The sequence below is a fragment of the Carassius auratus genome, chromosome 28, assembly GCF_003368295.1.
Source record: "Carassius auratus strain Wakin chromosome 28, ASM336829v1, whole genome shotgun sequence".
Taxonomy (NCBI): domain Eukaryota; kingdom Metazoa; phylum Chordata; class Actinopteri; order Cypriniformes; family Cyprinidae; genus Carassius; species Carassius auratus.
In genome coordinates this window covers 26,274,298-26,294,925 of record NC_039270.1, presented here as the reverse complement: position 1 = coordinate 26,294,925, position 20,628 = coordinate 26,274,298, and the positions used below count along the sequence as shown (strand labels likewise).

Below are 20,628 nucleotides of genomic sequence, written 5' to 3'. Positions count from 1 at the left end.
AGTAGCCAGAGCAAGACAACAAGCAAGATAAACTTGTATCTGTCAAGGAACGATGGAGACTAGGAATAAACGAAACTGGGAATGGCAGGAAACACAAACATAAGTACAACTGACAGAGACTGCACAGACTAGGACTTGAATAATAAGGCAAATGAAGTTAATTACTGACACACACCTGGACCAAATAACACAATCAACGGGAGGCAAAAACTGGGTCATGGAGCACATGGGGAGCAAAAACACAACAAAATCAGTCCAGGGGCATGACAGTATCCTGTTTTCTGAGTAACACTGAATAACATATCTGTCTTTATAAATCTGATAAAACTCAAGACTCTGCAGAGATATGACAGATGCAATACTAAGCCACAGGCCAGGGGTGTCTAAGCTTGGTCATAAATGTGAACATAAAAATGATTTTTTTTTTTTTTTTTTTTTGCTCATTGTGACTCATTTTGTCAGCACTGGTCACAATTGTTTGTTTAATCTGAGAATTAGCACCAACTTCTGCTGAAACTGCAATACTGAAGGACAAGTTGCTGTGTTCCAGGAAGGTACCCGTTTGTATATTCAGAGAGGTGCTCATCAGGCTAAACCTAAATTGTGACTCAATTTGTGCGGATTCACTAAAGATGAATTAAATAATACAGTTGAACCTTTTTTATTATTTTACTCCCATCCTATTATTTATCATCTTTCATTTACATTTCAGCATTTGACAGAACAGAACTCTTCGATACTTATTCAGATATTAGATTTCAGGGTGTGAAAGGTAAAATGTTAATTTCATAACCATAAAGGTGTACCTTGGGACAAAAAAAAACTTTGAAAACAACTAAGTTATAGCAAAGCAGATGGTCAGATGCAGCCTCTTTATAATGTAAATTATAAAGAGGCAAATAATGCATATGGTTTTAAAGGTGGACAATCCGATGCATATTTTCTTGTGCCATTTAAAAACAAAACATCCCCAGTCATGTCATTTTATAGTAGTGAATAATACATTTCTATGGATCCTACAGTCTACAGTTGTAAGGACTGTTCACTTATCCAAGGGTTATGTATGAGAATCATTTCACACTTATTGCTTCTCTCTGGTGTGAATTTTCATGTGAAAATTAAAATTTCCTTTTTGTGAGAAGCTATCCCCGCACAGTTTGCAGGTGAAAGCCTTCTCTGTAGTATGAAGTCTCACATGAGTGTAGAGGCTCACTTTACAGCTAAAACTCTCTCCACACTGATGGCACATAAAACCACTCTCTCTTGAATGTTCTCTTTTCGTGTGAGAATTAAGGGTTTCAATGTATTTGTAACCATGTCCTGACAGATCATGTGCGAATGACTTCTCTCCAGTGTGAACTATCATGTGAGACTTGATGCTTTCTTCATCTTTGTAACTTCTTCCACACACATTACATATGAATGGCTTCCCTAAATGAACTGTTGTGTGTTCATTAAGGTTTCCTTTTGTAATAAAACTCTTTCCGCAGTGTTGGCATGTGAACGGCTTCTCTCCAGTGTGAATTTTCATGTGTTTTTTTAAATTTCCTTTCGTAACAAAACTCTTTCCGCAGTGTTGGCATGTGAACGGCTTCTCTCCGGTGTGAATCTTCGTGTGTTCTTTAAGGTTTCCTTTTGTAACGAAACTCTTTCCGCAGTGTTGGCATGTGAACGGCTTCTCTCCGGTGTGAGTCTTCGTGTGTTGTTTAAGGTTTCCTTTTGTAACAAAACTCTTTTCGCAGTGTTGGCATGTGAACGGTTTCTCGCCGGTGTGAATTTTCATGTCATGGCAAGTTAAGTAACTGGGAGGTATGATCTTCTGAACTGAATTTGTTTCATTCCGTATGGATTTTTCTACAGCCAAGAAATCATGTCTCTCATATTGATCCTTCTCTTCTATTTCTTTCAGTTCTTGATTCTCTTCTTTTATTGCCATCAGGTCTAAAGAGGAAAAAAGAGAAGTTAATAGGGGTTTAATGGCTCAAAGCAACAGAAAATCTGACATTCAGGTATAAAAAATGTATATATATATATATATATATATATATAAAAAGAGTCCCCTTCACTTTGTAACGCTACTTGTGAACAGTTTCAGTCAGAATTTAAACCACATCATTATTGAAGTGTAGGAGAAGTAGTTACAGGGGTCATATTTTGCTATTTAAAATTTTCTCCTTAGAGTGTTACAAGCTCTTGGTGCATAAAGAAGATCTGTAACGTTGCAAAGACTAAGGTCTCAAACCCAAAAATATATTCTTTATAAAAGTTTAACGAGTCAGCCACGGCCTCCTAAAACGACTCATTCTAACATGCCCCCACGTCTACATCACGATGTGGGAAGATGCATTAACACCACCCAAATGTTCAAACAAAGAAGGCGTAACTTTTATTCTCGCTGTTGCACCCGCCGCCATGTGTTTCGTTGCAAAAGATAAACTACTTGGTTTGGCCTTCCAAAAGAGGACACCACTAGAAATTAGTGGTTAAGTTGTATTTACAACACTGTTCCAGAGCAGTCCAACCCAAATATTCATATGTGTGCTGTGCATTTTATGGAGGATGAGGACTGTTTCCTGAACCAGTAGCCAACAATGCACAAAGACTGTGTCTATAAAGTGGGGCAGTTCAAACTTTGCAATGACAGTCCGGCACTTCTGACTCACAGTCTGTAAGTATGTTTACACATTTAAAGGATTTGCTACTGATAATTTAAACATGAGTTTTGAGTAGAATAGCGCTGTATTTTTTTTACGTTTCTCCGATCACAAATGCAGAAATGATATTACGTTTATGCAAACGCAACATGTAAAAATACAGGACAAGTCATTATAATCAGTGATTATGTCCGCACTGGATGCAACAAATGTATCTGTGACTAGTGGGGCGTGGCCGAGAGAAGTGGGAACAGGAGCGAGGCTGGTGGAGTGATTTGGAAATGAGTCTCACTCTACGGTCTCGAGTCCCACGGAGGAGATGGAAGGATATAAAAGAGGAGCGACGACAGTGAAGGAAGAGAGAGGACCAGGCCTGGGGTTTATTTTGTGTTTATTATCAATATCAACATGATCACACCTTGTATTTCAATAAACAAGAAGTTGATGTTTTTGTTTACTTTGAATGAATCCAAATTTTTTAACAAATCGAGTGAGTCAATGATTCAGTGGCCCATTCATAAGGACAGTCACTTGCATTTTCATATCTGAGCGAATCAGCCATTTTTGAATGAATCGGCTGAATGAATAAATATGTCATTAAAAGACATTTGCCCACAACCCGCTGGTGGTTTATTCATATTTAAAAGTATCATTGAATTGGACTTCTGGTGTAACGATGTAAGGGATAGGCAGCAGAATGGATAGTCTCTTAATAATTTCACATTATATACAACTTTTGCAGTGAATTTTATAAGATGGTGAAAATACCATTAAACAAAAAGAGGTTCCAAATTAACCTGTTAGCCAGCACAAAGACACCCTCGTCCTGAACGCCTTTCAACTTGCACGTGTCAGTGTTTATGAAAAGATTAAATGAAACGGGACAAATTTAATCTTGACAAACTATGTATCATCATAAAGATCGAAGCCTCAAGCATCGACTACAGATCGCTGTTTTTCAATGGAAAGGTTATGAAGACTGTATTTGCTACATTTGTGTAAGCACTACACATGAAAACATGAGCAATGAAAACTCTGTACATACCAGATCCATCGTAATAACGAGTCATAAACACATCCACAGCTGTAAATCCAGGTTTAGTTAGGAAGGTAAGGGTCCACTGAACAACATCTCATGAAGCACGTTTAGTCCAACGAAGCAATAACGTTGTAATATGGATCATAATTCCTTTGTTTACATTTCATTTCTTCAGCGACAGAACTGTTTGCATTCGTTATGGAAATAACTCAGGGTTGGAAACTGCGTCTCGGTAGTAAAAACACGGCATGGTTTTGCAGCGTACAGTGTCACAAACAGAATGAAGCGATCCACCAGAAAAAATAATGAATGAAAGATAGGCGAAAGATAGTTTATTTTAATTTGGCGCTCCCTCGTGACGCGCTCTGATGCACATGTCAGCTGATGGAGGCGGAACTTACAGCGATCACCTTTGTCGGTTTAATTTTTCAACAGTTTTTATATATGTGAGAGTGTGTTTGAGTGCAAATCAGCCCAAATCAGCTCGCGATTACTGTATGATCACGGCTATCAAAGTGAACGCGTCTATATGAATAGAGAGACTGGATTATTTACTTTGGCACATTTGTGTTATTACCATCTGTATAAGTGGCCATCAGCACATCAGCACTTATTTGCATCGTAATTCATTGTAAATACTATATTTCTAGCAATCTCAGGATGTTCTGTAATTGGCAAACAAAGTTAAATCTTTTTTTATTATTATTATTCTTATTTTTCTTACTCAAATTATTCTTATTGTAGTTTTCTAGTGCTCAAATAAATCACTTACATGTTTCTGTCTAGTGTTTTATAATTGAAAAAAACTATGCAGTGGTATGTTTATTGACTAAATAGTTTGTAGAAGCCTTCAATATTATTGGTAAATATATTTTCTTATATTTTGGGGGTGGGGGTCTAGACAGTCTCATAAAAATATTTGCAGGAGTCTCATTTTTCATTATATTTTATTCAGATTTGAAATAGAAACTCATGAGACATGTGGCTTTAAACCCATTACTTTTCTAGATTGCTCCAGGACTCATTTCATGTATTTTTATATCAAATAAAAAAAATATTTAAGTGTGGTAAAGAAATTTCAAGGCACTTCAGTGTCTATAACTTTTAATATTTTTTGAGCATTATCAAATCTGGTTGATCAAAAGTAAAGCCCAAAGGGTCTTCTTTGCAAAGACACCAAAATTATGTTTGTAGACAATGCTGCATAAAGTCGTTGTTTTTGCTATTTTTGAACCAAAATGTATTTTCGATGCTTCAAAATATTCTAACTGACCCTCTGATGTCACATGGACTACTTTGATGATGTTTTTCTTACCTTTCTGGACATGGACAGTAGACCGTACACACAGCTTCAATGGAGGGACTGAGAGCTCTCGGACTAAATCTAAAATATCTTAAACTGTGTTCTGAAGATAAACGGAGGTTTTACAGGTTTGGAACAACATCAGGGTGAGTCATTAACAGTGTTGGTCATCTTACTTGAAAAAAGTAATTAGTTACAGTTACAAATTACTTCTCCCAAAATGTAATTGAGTTAGTAACTCAGTTACCACATTGTAAAAGTAATTAGTTACTCAGCAAAATAACTGGTATTATTTAACGCAATTACATCCTAAAACATCTTTAATATATAATATGTTTATATTAACTTATTAAAGAATAAAAACACTATTTTATTTTAGTATTTTAGAAAGTTTTGTATTTATTTGAACTCAATAGATTGCAGCCTGCCATATGATATGCATGAAAATAAAATTCAAAAACAAAATTAAGACAAACAAATTTAAACTTGGGTAAAAAGAAACAAAGGGAAACCTGGCCATTAGTGCAAATCTCTGTAACTGTATATTAGGCCTAACGTTACTGCACTGCTCCGGCTGTGTGCTCACAGTGTGTGTGTGTGTGTGTGTTCACTGCTCTGTGTGTGTGCATTTCGGATGGGTTAAATGCAGAGCACAAATTCTGAGTATGGGTCACCATACTTGGCTGAATGTCACTTCACTTCAATGAACAGAACACTATCCAACTCTTAATGGTGTGTTCACACCAGATGCAAATAGAGCGTCTGGCGCGAGTGATTTCAATGTTAAGTCAATGCAAAGACATAAACAGACAACCTCAGAACATCGGCGAAACACATTTTTAAATAGACACTGACTTTATAAATAAACCGCATACGAGTTTAAAACAACTACATTCTGGCATGAAATACTTTAAAAACTAGATTTATTCGCACAAGTAGCGTCTGGTTTTAAAAACAGCATTAAATATTCAGTACAGTAACATGTTAGCATGTGTTGATGTGAGTTGGTTCATAAGATTTGAGTTGCTTGAGGTAGACGTGGATAAAGTCTTTTTTCCTTGGCATACCGTGCATGTTACAGAAACATTCTCGCCTTTAATTTCTGGTACTTCCAGTTTGAGAACGCCATTATCGCTGACGCCATCTTGTGTTTAGTGGTTGTCAGAGCGTGCAGTGAAACAGCGTGAGCAGGGCACCGCCCACCCAGCCAATCATCATCGGATTTGCATCGGTGTCAGGCAGCTGATGTGTAGCTACTAGCCACAGCATGACACCTCGCACTTTATTCAACCAAACTGTAGTAACACTTTACATTCTCAGTAACGATAACGGCGTTGCAACTATGGGGAAAAGTAATCAATTAGATTACTCCGTTACTGAGAATTAAACTCCGTTAGTAACGCCGTTACTCCCAACATTGGTCATTAATGACATAATTTTCATTTTTGGGTGAACTAACCCTTTAAGTTAAATTGTTTAAAACATTTTTTTATTGACTAATGTTTCATAAACCTTCAGTTGTTATGCTCTGTAAAATCCAATGCCATTTGTAATTTTGCAGTATTTTCACCTCCTAAAACACTATCATTTACTATTTACTATTTACAATTCTAGAATGGTCAAATTTACTCAGGCCAATGGCATTTTTAAATTAGATTATTTTATAATTTTTTGAATAATTGTAGCCTACATAAATAGGTGAAGCAAAACAAATATTTGGATCATCCCTTATTTTTTCCCTTATTTTCTTAAAGAATAAACACTTATTTTCTACAAGAATAAACATTCACAGTATTTAAGCAATTAAAACCTTTTTTTAAACTTGAATTTAAATACTATTAAACTGACTTTAAAATCTCAAGGAGTTCATAAGTTAAAAACTATAAAATGTCACAGCACATGTTAAATAGCCTAAATGAACTTGTGTTAACAATATAATTAGAACTAAGAATATAATAAATTTTTTAAATGAACAATTCCTGTATAAAATGGGACAGCAACCTTTATAACAAACATTTTTAAATCATCCACAGCTGAGCAACGCAAGAGGGGGATCTGCGCCAGAGCGCGTGAAGTAAATGTGATGAACGAAGTTATTTTCAAATGCAATGAAAAAAAAAACCTGTATAGCCTAGATTAGGGCCAGACTGTTCCTAAGTATATAATAATTATAATTACTGTTAACCCAGAGTAACCTATTTTCATATGCTGCATGTTTTCTTTCTTTATTTTTTAAACACGCTAAATAAGTTTGTGAGAGGAAAAAATAAGTCAAGTATAAGTTGCATTTTATTACATTTAGAAATAATAACGGCTGGCCAAATAATGTTATAATGTAACAACAGGATATTTTTAGTTCCGTTAACTTTACAACAAATCCTTTAAATTTAACAAATTTATCAGAACAAAACAAGAATTTAAAATATATAATTCTAATGGATAAATATAATTGCAGTATATAATAATATAGGCTTAGCTATAAACAAACAAAAAATAATAATTTAAAGCTAAGCATAAATAGGCTGTGTAGATCACACGCGTTTCAGTATCGATGGAAAAAAAATCATAATTAACAATATGTGGAGTAAGTGGATCGCTGCTAATGCTGAATGTCTGGTGAAAGACTGCTGTTTCCAGTGAATATGTGCACGAGACACCAGCGCGATCAAACAGCTGAAACAAATAATCAATTTTAATAATAACTCAATTTTTTGTCACACATAAGGCATAATTCAAAAATGCAACGTGTTAGTAGTTTGAAAAATCAAGAATAATTTCTAAATGCTGCACCGTTCTCTTTCCACTCTGCATTTGGACCTGAAGATTTTTTTTTTTTAAACCAAGAATGAACCTAAATGAAAACACAAATACATATATATATATATATATATATATATATATATATATATATATATATATATATATATATATATATATATATATATATATATATATATATATATATATATATATATATCAGAATTCCTCAAATAAAAGCTGGGGCCTTTATTTACCTGAACTGCAGAAGGTAACAGGCTTTTATTAGAAGCAGGCCTTTATTTCTAATTCCTTCTGTTTGATAAGTAATTGTTTTAAATAACCCATTTTAAATTAAAAGCGATAGCTTTCCAGTGGACAGAGATCATAACACTAGCACAGAATCAGTTCAGAATCAATCACCAAAAGAATCAGTTCGGTTCAGACGCTCTGTGTGTCGGTCTGCTTCACACTGAATCACACATGATGTATCATCAGCTCCTCAGTTCATGAATCAGACGCGTCTGACAGAAACGTTTCTCAGTTCAGTGTACTGGTGATCCAAAAACCGATGCAACCGGTTATTGACTCGAGAATGAGAAATGCTCTGGCAGTGGGCGTGTACGTTCGTTATCTGGCTCTGCTGCACAAACGTTCCCCCGGCCTTTATTTGTCCGTGTTGACCAAACCCCCAGCCACTATAAGACACCCAGCGTTTATTTGACTACTGGCTTTTTATTTGAGGAATTACGGTATATATATATATATATATATATATATATATATATATATATATATATATATATATATATATATATATATATATATACACACATATACATGCTTTATATTTATATTTATATCTCTGTTTAAATCTAGATTAAAAACACATCTCTTTCGCCAAGCATTCGAATAATGTATCTTTTAAATTGTGAGTGTAGTTGCATCTGATCAAAGGTGCTTTTTTATTCATTAGCTTGGGTTAAACTAATTTTACTTTGTTGGATCAGCAGCTATGCTAATGATGTCTGTATTTTGTTTCTCTGTTTCTGCTGGGATTTACATCCCGTGGTAACTAGGATTTACACAAGCTCCAGTCTGGATCCAGAACACCTGAGAAGAGATGATGCTGACCCTCAGAGGACCTCATATGATGCTAACCCTGAATCAACAAACAGAACGTCTCGGTTACGTACGTAACCCTCGTTCCCTGATGGAGGGAACGGAGACGTTATGTCGACCGACAAATGGGGTCTCACTTGGGAGGCCAATCATCTCTGATTTTAAGAGAAAACGCCAATGAAATTGGCAAGTGGATTAACACACCTGAGCCACTCCCCGTGCCAGCGGGTATAAATAGGGCGACAGGTGCATCCACTCATTAGGTTTTACGCTGAGGAGCCGAGAACGTGTCCCGGCAACAGCGAATGGTCCAAGGTTGTGGCATGGGGACATAACGTCTCCGTTCCCTCCATCAGGGAACGAGGGTTACGTACGTAACCGAGACGTTCCCTATCTGTCGGTCACTACGAGTTATGTCGACCGACAAATGGGGTCCTATGGAAAACGCCATAACCTGAACCTCGTCACAACCCTGAGGCGCTGCAATTGTTGACAAGCCTTGGCGTGCCTTAAAAGCTACGCTTAAGGTCCTAACCTTCCCAAAGCCCCAGCGCAAATTCACTGACCTTGGTACCGAAGGGGCCAAAGGGTGAGTACATCGCTGCTGGAGAAGGCCATGCTGCTGTTCCGCCCACATAAAGTAAATGGAAGGGATTTCAACCTTCAGTGAAAGATTGCTTCAAATCTTCCCTATTTGTTCTTTCAGCTGGCAAGACAATGGGGAAGTGAGCCTTTAGGAAAGGTCGCTACGGAGACCACATCCTACCCGTAGGGAGGTGACATGTGGATATACCGATATGGACTGACCCAGGGGGCAGTACTACATATGGAAAGGGTCTCTGAGGCAGGTCCTACCTTGGAGTAGGGATGGAACGGCTGCCAGAAGAGACTGACAGAGCGATCTGTCAAGGGAAGACACGGGTTTGCCAAGAGGGAAACCTTACCGTGGAAGAATACACATATGGGATTACCCGTAGGGAACCCAGCCATATGGACACCTAGCCCAGTACAGGGGCTGACCGGCTCCGGGCATGCTAACGCCAGTACTGGGCCTGGCGACAGACTGCTCCGCCAAGTCTGACGCCGAGGGTGCTGGATGATGCTCGACCAGGGTACGCCAACCGGGGAACTCTACTGGGAGAAGAAGGCGCTCACATCCCCGTGTTAGGGGGAATGGCGCAGCAAGCGAGACACCCAGCCAGCCCTTCCCGCCAATTACCTGTTACCCAACACACGGGAGGAAACTGGCTCTACACGGAGGTTGTAAAACCTCGCAAAGGTGTTAGGTGTCGCCCAGCCCGCAGCTCGACAAATGTCTGTCAGAGAGGCGCCGTGCGCCAACGCATAGGAGGGGGCCACACTCCGTGTGGAGTGGGCCCTCACCCCCAGGGGGCACGGCTCGCCTTAGGAATGGTAAGCCAAGGCGATGGCGTCCACTATCCAGTGGGCCAACCTCTGCTTAGAGACAGCCTTCCCCTTCTGCTGACCTCCAAAGCAGACCAGGAGCTGCTCAGAGCTTCTGAAGCTCTGGGTGCGGTCCACGTATATGCGAAGCGCTCTTACGGGACACAGCAACGACAAGGCTGGATCTGCCTCCTCCAGGGGCAGCGCTTGCAGGTTCACCACCTGGTCTCGTAAGGGAGTGGTGGGAACCTTGGGCACGTATCCAGGCCGGGGTCTCAGGACAACGTGAGAGTAGGCCGGCCCGAACACAAGGCACTCTTCACTTACCGAAAATGCTTGGAGGTCCCCGACCCTCTTGATGGAAGTGAGCGCGATCAGGAGCGCTGTCTTGAGAGACAGGAACTTCAGCTCAACCGAATCCAGCGGCTCAAAGGGACCCCTCTGAAGTCCCGCCAGGGCAATAGAGAGGTCCCAGGAGGGAATCAGGGGTGTCCTAGGAGGATGTAACCTTCTGGCACCCCTCAGGAACCTAACGATCAGGTCATGCCTCCCCAGGGACCGGCCGTCCACTGCATCGTGATGGGCTGCAATCACCTTCAGGGTGGAGGGTGACAGCCCACGCTCCAGCCTACCTTGCAGGAAAGAAAGCACGACTCTGACCGGGCATCTCCGGGGGTCTTCCCGGTGAGAAGAACACCAATTCGTGAACAGACTCCACTTCAGAGCATAGGCCTGCCTCGTAGAAGGGGCTCTAGCCTGAGTGATAGTGTCTACCACCGCTGGGGGCAGATCACTTAGGTCTGCCAAGTCCCGTCTAGAAGCCACACATGGAGGTTCCAGAGATCTGGGCGCGGGTGCCAAATGGTGCCAAGCCCCTGAGAGAGAAGGTCTCTCCTCAGGGGGATGCGCCAGGGAGGGGCTGTCACGAGGAGCATGAGTTCCGAAAACCAGGTCCGGGTGGGCCAGTAAGGCGCAACCAACAGGACCTGTTCCTCGTCCTCCCTGACCTTGCACAGTGTCTGTGCGAGCAGGCTCACTGGGGGAAACGCATACTTGCGTAAAGCCCGAGGCCAGCTGTGTGCCAGTGCATCTGTGCCCAGGGGGGCCTGGGACAGGGAATAGTACAGCTGGCAGTGGGAGGACTCGTGGGAAGCAAACAGGTCTACCTGGGCTTCCCCGAATTGACTCCAGATCAGCTGGACCGTCTGGGGATGGAGTCGCCATTCCCCGGGGAAAGTGAGCTGTCGTGAGAGCACGTCGGCTGCACGATTGAGCTCCCCCGGGATGTGGACAGCGCGCAGCGACTTGAGCCACGTCTGACTCCAGAGGAGGAGATGACGGGCGAGTTGAGACATGCGACGTGATCGTAAACCGCCTTGTCGGTTGATGTACGAAACAGCCGCAGTGTTGTCCGTGCGGACCAACACGTGCTTGTCCAGCACTAGCGGACGAAACCGTTGCAAAGCTAGATGCACTGCCAGCAACTCCAGGCAGCTGATGTGCCACAGCAGTCGAGGTCCTGTCCAGGACCCTGAAGCTGCCTGCCCGTTGCATGTCGCGCCCCAGCCCGAGTTGGAGGCATCTGTTGTGACAACAACGTGCCGGGACACTTGTTCTAAGGGCACGCCGGCCCATAGAAAAGCAAGGTCCGACCAAGGACTGAATAGGCGGCGACACATCAGTGTGATGGTGACACGATGTGTACCGCGGCGCCATGCCCAGCTCGGGACTCAGGAGTGTAACTAGTGCTGAAGTGGTCTCATATGAAGCAACCCGAGCGGCGTGACTGCGGCTGCGGATGCCATATGCCCCAGGAGCCTCTGAAAGTGTTTCAGCGGTACCACTGTCCTGCCTCTGAAGGAACTCAGGCAGTTCAGCACTGAGTGGGCACGCTAGCTGGTGAGACATACTCACCGAGTCTAACTCCATACCGAGATAAGAGATTCTCTGCACAGGGGAGAGCTTGCTCTTCTCCCGGTTGACCTGAAGCCCCAACTGACTGAGGTGCCGAAGCACGAAGTCCCTGTGATCGCACAACTCTTCTCGGGACCGGGCCATAATGAGCCAGTCATCGAGATAGTTGAGGATCCTGATGCCCACTTCCCTAAGTGGGGCAAGGGCGCCCTCCGCGACCTTCGTGAAGACACGGGGGGACAGGGAGAGCCCGAAGGGGAGGACCTTGTACTGCCATGCCTGACCCTCGAAAACAAAGCGCAGGAACGGTCTGTGACGAGGGAGGATAGAGACATGAAAGTACGCGTCTTTCAGGTCGATCGCTGCAAACCAGTCCTGGGACTGGACGCATTTGATAATGCGTTTCTGCGTCAACATCCTGAACGGGAGCTTGTGTAGGGCCCGATTCAAGACTCGCAGATCCAGGATAGGTTGAAGGCCACCGCTTTTCTTGGGCACGATGAAGTAAGGGCTGTAAAACCCCGTCCTCATCTCGGCTGGAGGGACCGGCTCGATTGCATCCGTCGCCAGGAGGACAGCAATCTCCTCGCGCAAGACAGGGGCGTCCTGGACTGCCACCGAAGTCTCGAGCATGCCATTGAACTTGGGGGGTCGCCGGGCGAACTGAATCGCATAGCCGAGTCGAACCGTCCGGATGAGCCAGCGTGACGGGTTGGGCAGCGCAAGCCACGCTCCCAGATACCGTACAAGTGGCACCAAAGGGACAGTCGACATACCCGCAGTGGTGCAGCGATGGGGAGTCGTGCCGGAAGGCCCAGAAGGCACTGCGTCCTGGGTCATCGCAACCACACTCCCCGTGTTCCCGGAGGAACTGGCCAGAGACGCATGGAGAGGCGTTGCGTCTACGAACCGCGACCTCTTGGCCGCTGGCGGAAGGGGGCGTCGTGGGTGAGAATGAGGAAGCTGTGCGTCGCTCATTGTCAGCCCACGAGCCTTGCAACTCGGAGGAAGGAGAAATTGCTCTTCCAATGAAAATGTGGGTGCCACTGGCCATTCGACCAGCGGCGGAACAGAACCAGAAGATTCTCCACCCGGCCCTCCTCCGGGGGAGGGAGTGGCGCTCTCTCCGCCATCTCCTGAAGAGCAGTTCTCCGCATCTCCGAGTTGCCCATGTCAGGGCCGCTTAGTCGACTTCCTCGAGGACTTTGCAGCCGGGAGTGACACGGGGGGCGCCGCTCTCCTGCGCGGGGCTCGACGCGCCGGCCTCGAAGAACTCTCAGCATGGGGCAGAGCTGGTGTGGAGGACGCAGGGGGGCGCCCTTGGCGACGAGCAGGCTGAGGCACTGCCTGCGATGGAATGGTGGCAACCGGAGGATCACGTCGTGGCAAGATGTGCTGTATGGCCTCAGTCTGCTGTTGTTCTGTCAGGAACTACTGGGCACAGCCCCTGACAGCGTCGCCACACAGGACAGCCTGGGACATGGGAGCATCGAGAAAGTGCACTTTGTCAATGTCTCTCATACAGACCAGGCTGAACCTGAAACGGCACTACTGGACCACCAGAGTGGACATCGCCTACCCGAGGGACTGCGTTGTGACTTCCGTCACCCAGAAGGGGGAGGTCAGTCGCCATGGGCAGCTCCTGCATCAACCTCGGGTTGGTCCTACCCTCGTGCATTGTTAAAGCCTTGGCTTGTTGGGTTTGCAGGATAGCCATGGCATGCAAAGCAGAGACAGCTTGGCCCGCAGCACTGTAAGCCTTGGTAGCGAGCGCGGCCGACAGCTTACAGGCCTTGGGTGAGGGGCGCGGACTATCCCTCCCAGTGGCGGCGTTTTGCGGACACAAGTGCACCGCAATCGCACTCTCCTGCTGGGGAATGTCAACACACCCCTAGCTGCCTCGCCATCGAGGGTAGTGAGGACGGAGGAACGAAATGAGCTGCTTCCGGCCGTAAAAGGGGCCATCCACGACTACATCACTTCCCCATGCACATCCGGGAAGAAAGGAACCAGAGTAAAACGCGGTTGTGAGTCGCGCTCCACACCGAGAACCAATCAAACAGCCATGAGCACTCAGGGCTGGGCGGTGCATTCACCTCCATCCTGATGCTCACAGCTGCCCGGGCAAGCACGGCTGTCAACTCTGGGTCCAATTCGGCAGTGGCGACAACACCCGAGGGGGGCAGCCCCGCCGAATCTTCATCCACAGAGGTCAACAACCCATCCCCGATGCTGCAATCGACATCTGATCTCCGGCGGCAAACTGAATGACCCGTTGGGACTGCCATAAGACAGCCCAGCAAAATCACCCAGCAGCTGCACAGGACAAACACTGCGGAAGGGGTAAGAGGTCCGTGGGGCGTGGCCCGGCGGAGAAGCTCTCACTGTCACCTTCAAATCTCCCAGAGCACTAGCCGGCGGTCCTCTGCTCGAGACAGAGAAACCAGAACGGGTAGTGACAGAGGGTTCTACTCCCTTCCCTTTAAGAAAGGGGAGACGCGATCACAGCGTTGCCATGGTCACACACGCAGTGCGTGCATGAACCATCCACGAACGCGCCTTCAGCGTGCTGAATGCCCAGACACGGAAAAGAGCGAACGTGGCCGTTGTCAGAGAACAGGAAACGACCGCATCCAGAAGGACGCGGACGAAACGGCGTCTTGAAAAAGACGCGAATCGTCCGCGATTAGCTTTTTTAGGAAATCTGCTCTCTTAGTTGAAGCGCCCAGGGGAATCGCTGAAAGGGACACCGCTGTTTGCGCCGTACCGCCAACCAGAACAGCTTCCCGACACAGCAGATGAATGGCTTTGTGGAGTATAACGGCTTTCATACAACCACTCGGCTCCGAAGCAAAAATCTAATGAGTGGATGCACCTGTCGCCCTATTTATACCCGCTGGCACGGGGAGTGGCTCAGGTGTGTTAATCCACTTGCCAATTTCATTGGCGTTTTCTCTTTAATTTGTCGGTCGACATAACTCGTAGTGACCGACAGATAGGGAACTAACAATTATTGCTAAATGTGTGACTGAATCATATAATAACTTAATTAATAATATTGATAGTTCATCGTCTAGCTGACTACGTCTTGTATTATTATTATTATTATTTTTTCTAAAATCCTGTCAAATGTGCACAAACTACTAGCTACTACTAAATATTGTAGAAACATAATTTTCTGTAAAGTTGCTTTGTAACGATTTATTTTTTAAAAGCGCTATACAAATAAACTTGAATTGAATTGAATATTTAATGACAAATAACAATAGTATGCATATGATCCTTTGTGTAAAGGTCTTCTTTTAATTTTTCATGCGTAGACTGTAGCCTAAGACTATCCTACGTTTTGAAATTTACTCTTAAAAAATTGTAATGATCTTTAAAGATGTTACAATGTTATATCATACTGTTATTGTTGTTTTACTTCCTCCTTTTATCTCATTTTACAATTACATTCATTTCTCAATCCGTCCAATTGCGGCAACTAGTGGTAGTTTCGCTAATTATTTTAGCGCACGACTGAATTACAGTTAATGCCGCCGCAGGTATTACCCATTTTGGATGTCTACCAACTGTAAATTTTTTAATTCATGTACATACTTTTCGGCATGTCATGGGCTCTGTAAATGGGGAATAAATTTGTTAAAAAAGGCCAGATAACAAATAAATGTGTGACCTGCTGAAATAAGTTAATTATTAAATGTAAGTTTCAAGCCTCTCATAATTTGTGACATTAATGTGAATATAATGCCAAAATGTGTTGGAACTAGGCCTAGCCTATAACACTCAACAATAAGCCATCTTTTTCAATCATTTTATGGCATAATCCATAATTTTTGTACGATTTCAAGTTTTTCATGTTGCAGTTTTAACCTATTATTCTTTCTTTTTTTTAATGTTATGATGTCAGAGTAAGCTGCGAGGTGAATAATTTCTCATGAACGTGCAACCTTGTACACATATATTTATGCTTGTAAAGTGGACCAACGGCCAAGGTCAAGATTTTTCCATTCTAAAACTTTCATTAGCCTTTAGAGCTAAATGAAAGCCCCTTAATACAACATAAGGAAATTGTAAATTTTTAATGGTTTTCATAATGACTGTTTAATAACCGTAACATGCAGTAAAAGGTTTTGTGTAAATCATATTTTTGATGCATTAGGCTGCAGCCTAGAGGAATATCTCACGTTTTGAAATTAACTTTCTAAAAATATTTTTATATACATTTTCTAAGGATTTTTAAGGATGTTTTAATGTTATTGTAACGACCCTATTTAGAGACCAACATTAGAAAGCCATTCTAAAGGCAACAAACACCACAGTGGCCAGGGCAAAAGTTTAAGTTTTATTATACAGGTAAAATTAATATCAAAAATAGGAAATCAGCAAAAAGTGAATAAAAAACTAATCCTAAATAAGGACTGGTGAGCTAACTAATTTAAACTAGCACTAACTCAAGAGTCAAGGAAACTTCCTATCTCCCGAGGAAGAAATCAAACACAGCAAAAGTCTTCCGGGTCAGCTCACTTAACCATGCTTTCTATGTACTCTGTGGTAACTAAAAAGGCAGTCACTCACCATCCTTAAACAAAAGAGAATGCGAAACAAGACTAAACACAAACACAAAACAGAGATCCCAGGGCAAGCCACCATTGAAGCGCCAGCAGCTCTTAAATAGGTAGAGAATTCAGGTGTTTGTAGTAGTCTCCACCCACATTAGCAGCTGCACTCAGGAAAGGAAACAGAGAAAGAGCAGGGGCTCGTAACAGTTATAAAGTTATTTTTTTCTCGGTTGCACTTTATTTTACAGTATGTGTACTAACATGTACTTATAGTGTATTTACAGTGTATTTATCTAAGAAAGTTCTGGTAATACAAGGTAACTGCATGGGGTAGGGTTAGGTTCAGGGTTAGTACCTAGTTATTTCATAGTTATTGTAATTACTATAATAAGTACATAGTATGTACTTGAGGAACAGGACTGTAAAATAAAGTGCTACCTTTTTCTCTTTAGTTATTTGATCTCGGGTTTTCAAAACATAATTCCAGTCAGTTTGCAATCTGTCCCTTTGCACCACCTGGTGGTAGTTTTGTGAACGACTTTAACACACAACTGACTTGCCGTTAACGCTGTGGCCCTGCAGCAGCGGTACATGCTGCGATAATGGGCTTTTTAGTTGGCCAATTACTGTCCATATTTTATTTGTTTTTTTATTATATTTTAGGGAGGGGTGGGAGAGTCATTTGTCAAATGTCTTTTTCATTTGTCAATGTCATTAAGTGTTATATTAGGTTCCTAAAGTGCTTGAATTTGACATTTCCTTTTACAAATCCTTCTGAGGTCAACGAGTTGCCTTTAGAGTGTATTGACACTTTTATATCTGGCTTAAAGACTTTAATTTCCTCTTGTGTTCAGTGTTTGACTGAATCTAATTGTTGTGAGTGATAAGTAGCGTGATGTATGACATGTGTTGTAGTGTTTTAATGTTTGTATCATTAAATATTTTACTTTGTGAATGACATTTTGAAAGTACTATATAAATAATTTGAGACCCATACAAAATTCTTATTTAACTGAAAATCTATTTAATTTCTAGCACTTTTTTAGCTTCGGTACATCAGTGTGAACCATTACCCATTGCTTTTGGCATCATTAGGCTGATTTTGAAACATTCAACATTTTTGAAGAATATTGAATACACAACACAACAATATATCCAAGATAAATAAAACACTATGTAGATAAAATAAAGTGTGGATGATCTAATTATTCAGGCAGTGTAAAAGATCAAGTCTTCATTAATTCATCAAAATCTTCTTCAAATCTTCAGTAATACATAGAATTATCCTATGCACATTTGCAAAAATATTTAACACTCATAATAGCAGAATTACCTATTTACTCTTTATTCCTTACATAAAAAAATAAGATGACGGTCAAATTATCATAAACATCATCGGTTCTTTTAAAAATCCTATATAAAATGAAAGAATCTCAAGCATTCATTGATTTTGATTAAGAAATTAATCCTGATTTAATGTTACTAAATTGTTTTGTTTAGGCTACTTCTGTGCTATGTTTCAAATGTAATACTTGTTGTAATTAAAAATGCCTAACTTGTTTAGAAAAGCCAGGACCTGGTTGAAAGCAGTATAAGTCTGGTCATGTGAAGCTCTTTAATCAGGACATTCTTCAATAACAGCGTTCATTTCTGTACAGTTGGAGACTTAATAAGGAAACAATGAGTGAGATCAGCTCCGAGAGGAAACCAACCTGTTTGTTCCTCAGGGTCTTCATGTTTCAACACTTCTGCAATCCTCAGCTCTTCACTCTCGTCTTTAATAAACACCATCTCGCGTCAACAGGAGACTTCTGTGTTTGGAGAAATGAATATAAACCCAAACTAAATCTCTCAAGTGAGTCAAAGTGAGCGTCAATGGTGTATAAAACAACACGAATTATGCAACCACTTAAAAAACATACTTGAAAAGAGAAATGTAGGAATTACTTCAACGATAAATGTAAAATAACGTATGCTCAAAACAATAATGCACGTCTTCATGACCACATTGATCTGAGCACTTCAGCTGAATGGTTTGGTGAGTCGATCGGTTCGAGCAGCTTTGTTTATCTCATCACTACTGGATGTGTGTTTATAATACATGGAGGCTGCTAACTTCTCTCCGTCTAGTTCACTTCGATGTACCACATTGCTTACACAGTCTATACAATTGCACTATATTATTATGTGCATGCCAAATTTTCACAGATATTTAACAGCTAAAGGATGTTTAAAATGTTTCTGCTTACCTCAAAAACGTTAACAAGTCTGAAAAAAACATGTATTTTATAATCATTTAAAATGCTGCAACTGTTAATTCTTATTTCCTAATCTAACTGCAAAATGCATAACGCAATACACTTTTAAAACACTTTAATCTCTCTGTGGCAAAGGCAAAGGATAATATTATAATCAAATAATATAACGATGAAGATACACTGCTCAAAGTGAATTGTTTCAATAAGATAGATACAATTAATCTTGCTATTATAAATTAATTAATGTACGCTGGGTTGGGGATTCGTGTTTTTTTTTATAGGCTATTATTAATTTAGGACAAGATGTTACACTTTAGGTAACCATTTTCAGAACAAATTAGATTAAACACTTACAGCAGTGACAAACAAGAATAAAGACAAAGAAGATTACATTCAGTGGCAGTCAGTTCATATGTCAAACTTTAAGCACGACCCTTTGCCATAGGCAACCATTTACATGCAGTCTATAGAGAGAAAGAGAGAGAGACAGAGAGAGAGAGAGAGAGAGAAAGAGACCGAGAGAGAGAGAGAGAGAGTGAGAGAGAGAGACTGCTGTGAGGAGGGAATGGGATGGCACATTATTGTCATAAGCACAAGTCTGAATGTGTTCTGGGTGATGGATAAACCTGGCCTGAGAGGATCAGCTGTTCACCAGTAAGAAATAAACAATAGAAGACAATGTTAAGTTAGATTGACTTCTCATGGCGTGTTGAATTAGATCATTCTGTCAAACTATAGCCTATGAGCGCCTAAATAATATAAAAATAGTATAAATTAGGCTAACGTTACATTATCAGTCCTAATGGTTAACGATGCTATTATTTATTTGCAGTTATTTTAGCGCTAATCACGTTACACTCAATAACAGTTCTTGTAAAACTTTCATGAACGTCTGAATAATTTTTCCATCGGTTTGAAAGCTTTAAAAACAAACAAACCGTTCTTCAGCGCGGCGCGGGCGTCTGACTCGATGCTCACGAGCTGATGTTGCTTCTTCTTCTTCTTCTTCTTCTTCTTCTTCTTCTTCTTCTTCTTCTTCTGATGTTTACTGGAGGTTGGCAGACTAGCTTATTACTGCATTGCCGCCACCATCTGGACTGGAGTGTGGAGCATCGATGCCTGTATCATACTAAATCATCATAGTCATAGATAAATAATCATTATATTGTTAGAGAATATCCTGTATCTTTAAGATAAAGCAAATCTAATATTTGTATTCCTTTTAAGCTTATTATTTTCTAACATTGACTTCCACTTTTAGCGTCTAGCATTTGTCGTTTGTTGTTATATGCTCTACAGTTTATAAAATCCTACAATGCATGCACAATCCATTCAGATGTTTCTTGATTATATTTAGATTTCCATTTAATGCAGTATTTCCTAATTTAATTATTATTATTATGGATTCTTCTCATCTTCTTAATCTCATGTCAGTTACGTATTCCTACATCCCCTTGAATCTATCTAGATGTTGTCCAGTCTTATCTTTCTCCCAAAGTTCCTGCCATGCATTTATCAGAGCTTTCCTAATTATTCATTTTTAATAATAATAATGAACTTTAGGCAACTTCTCAAAGCAGGGGCGATTCTAGGATTTTTTCAACTGGGGGGCACA

The 20,628-nt window shown here is 41.6% G+C and overlaps 1 protein-coding gene across 1 annotated transcript; it reads right to left on the bottom strand.

The window, feature by feature from the left end:
• Positions 1-20: 20 nt before the first annotated feature.
• Positions 21-20,045, bottom strand: LOC113047313 (gastrula zinc finger protein XlCGF8.2DB-like). Its single transcript, XM_026208673.1, has 3 exons — positions 19,952-20,045; positions 18,468-18,566; positions 21-1,941 (listed from the first exon to the last, which is right to left on the bottom strand). The coding sequence occupies exons 2-3, from the start codon at positions 18,544-18,546 to the stop codon at positions 1,082-1,084; spliced, it is 939 nt and encodes a 312-aa protein (XP_026064458.1). The 5' UTR covers positions 18,547-18,566; positions 19,952-20,045; the 3' UTR covers positions 21-1,081.
• Between the last annotated feature and the right edge of the window lie 583 nt (positions 20,046-20,628).

Excerpts from the sequence above, each read along its gene's own strand:
- LOC113047313 (XM_026208673.1), bottom strand. The coding sequence starts at position 18,546 with ATGGTGTTTATTAAAGACGAGAGTGAAGAGCTGAGGATTGCAGAAGTG. Across the intron at positions 1,942-18,467 it reads AGACCCTGAGGAACAAACAG|ACCTGATGGCAATAAAAGAA; the intron begins GTTGGTTTCCTC and ends TTTCCTCTTTAG.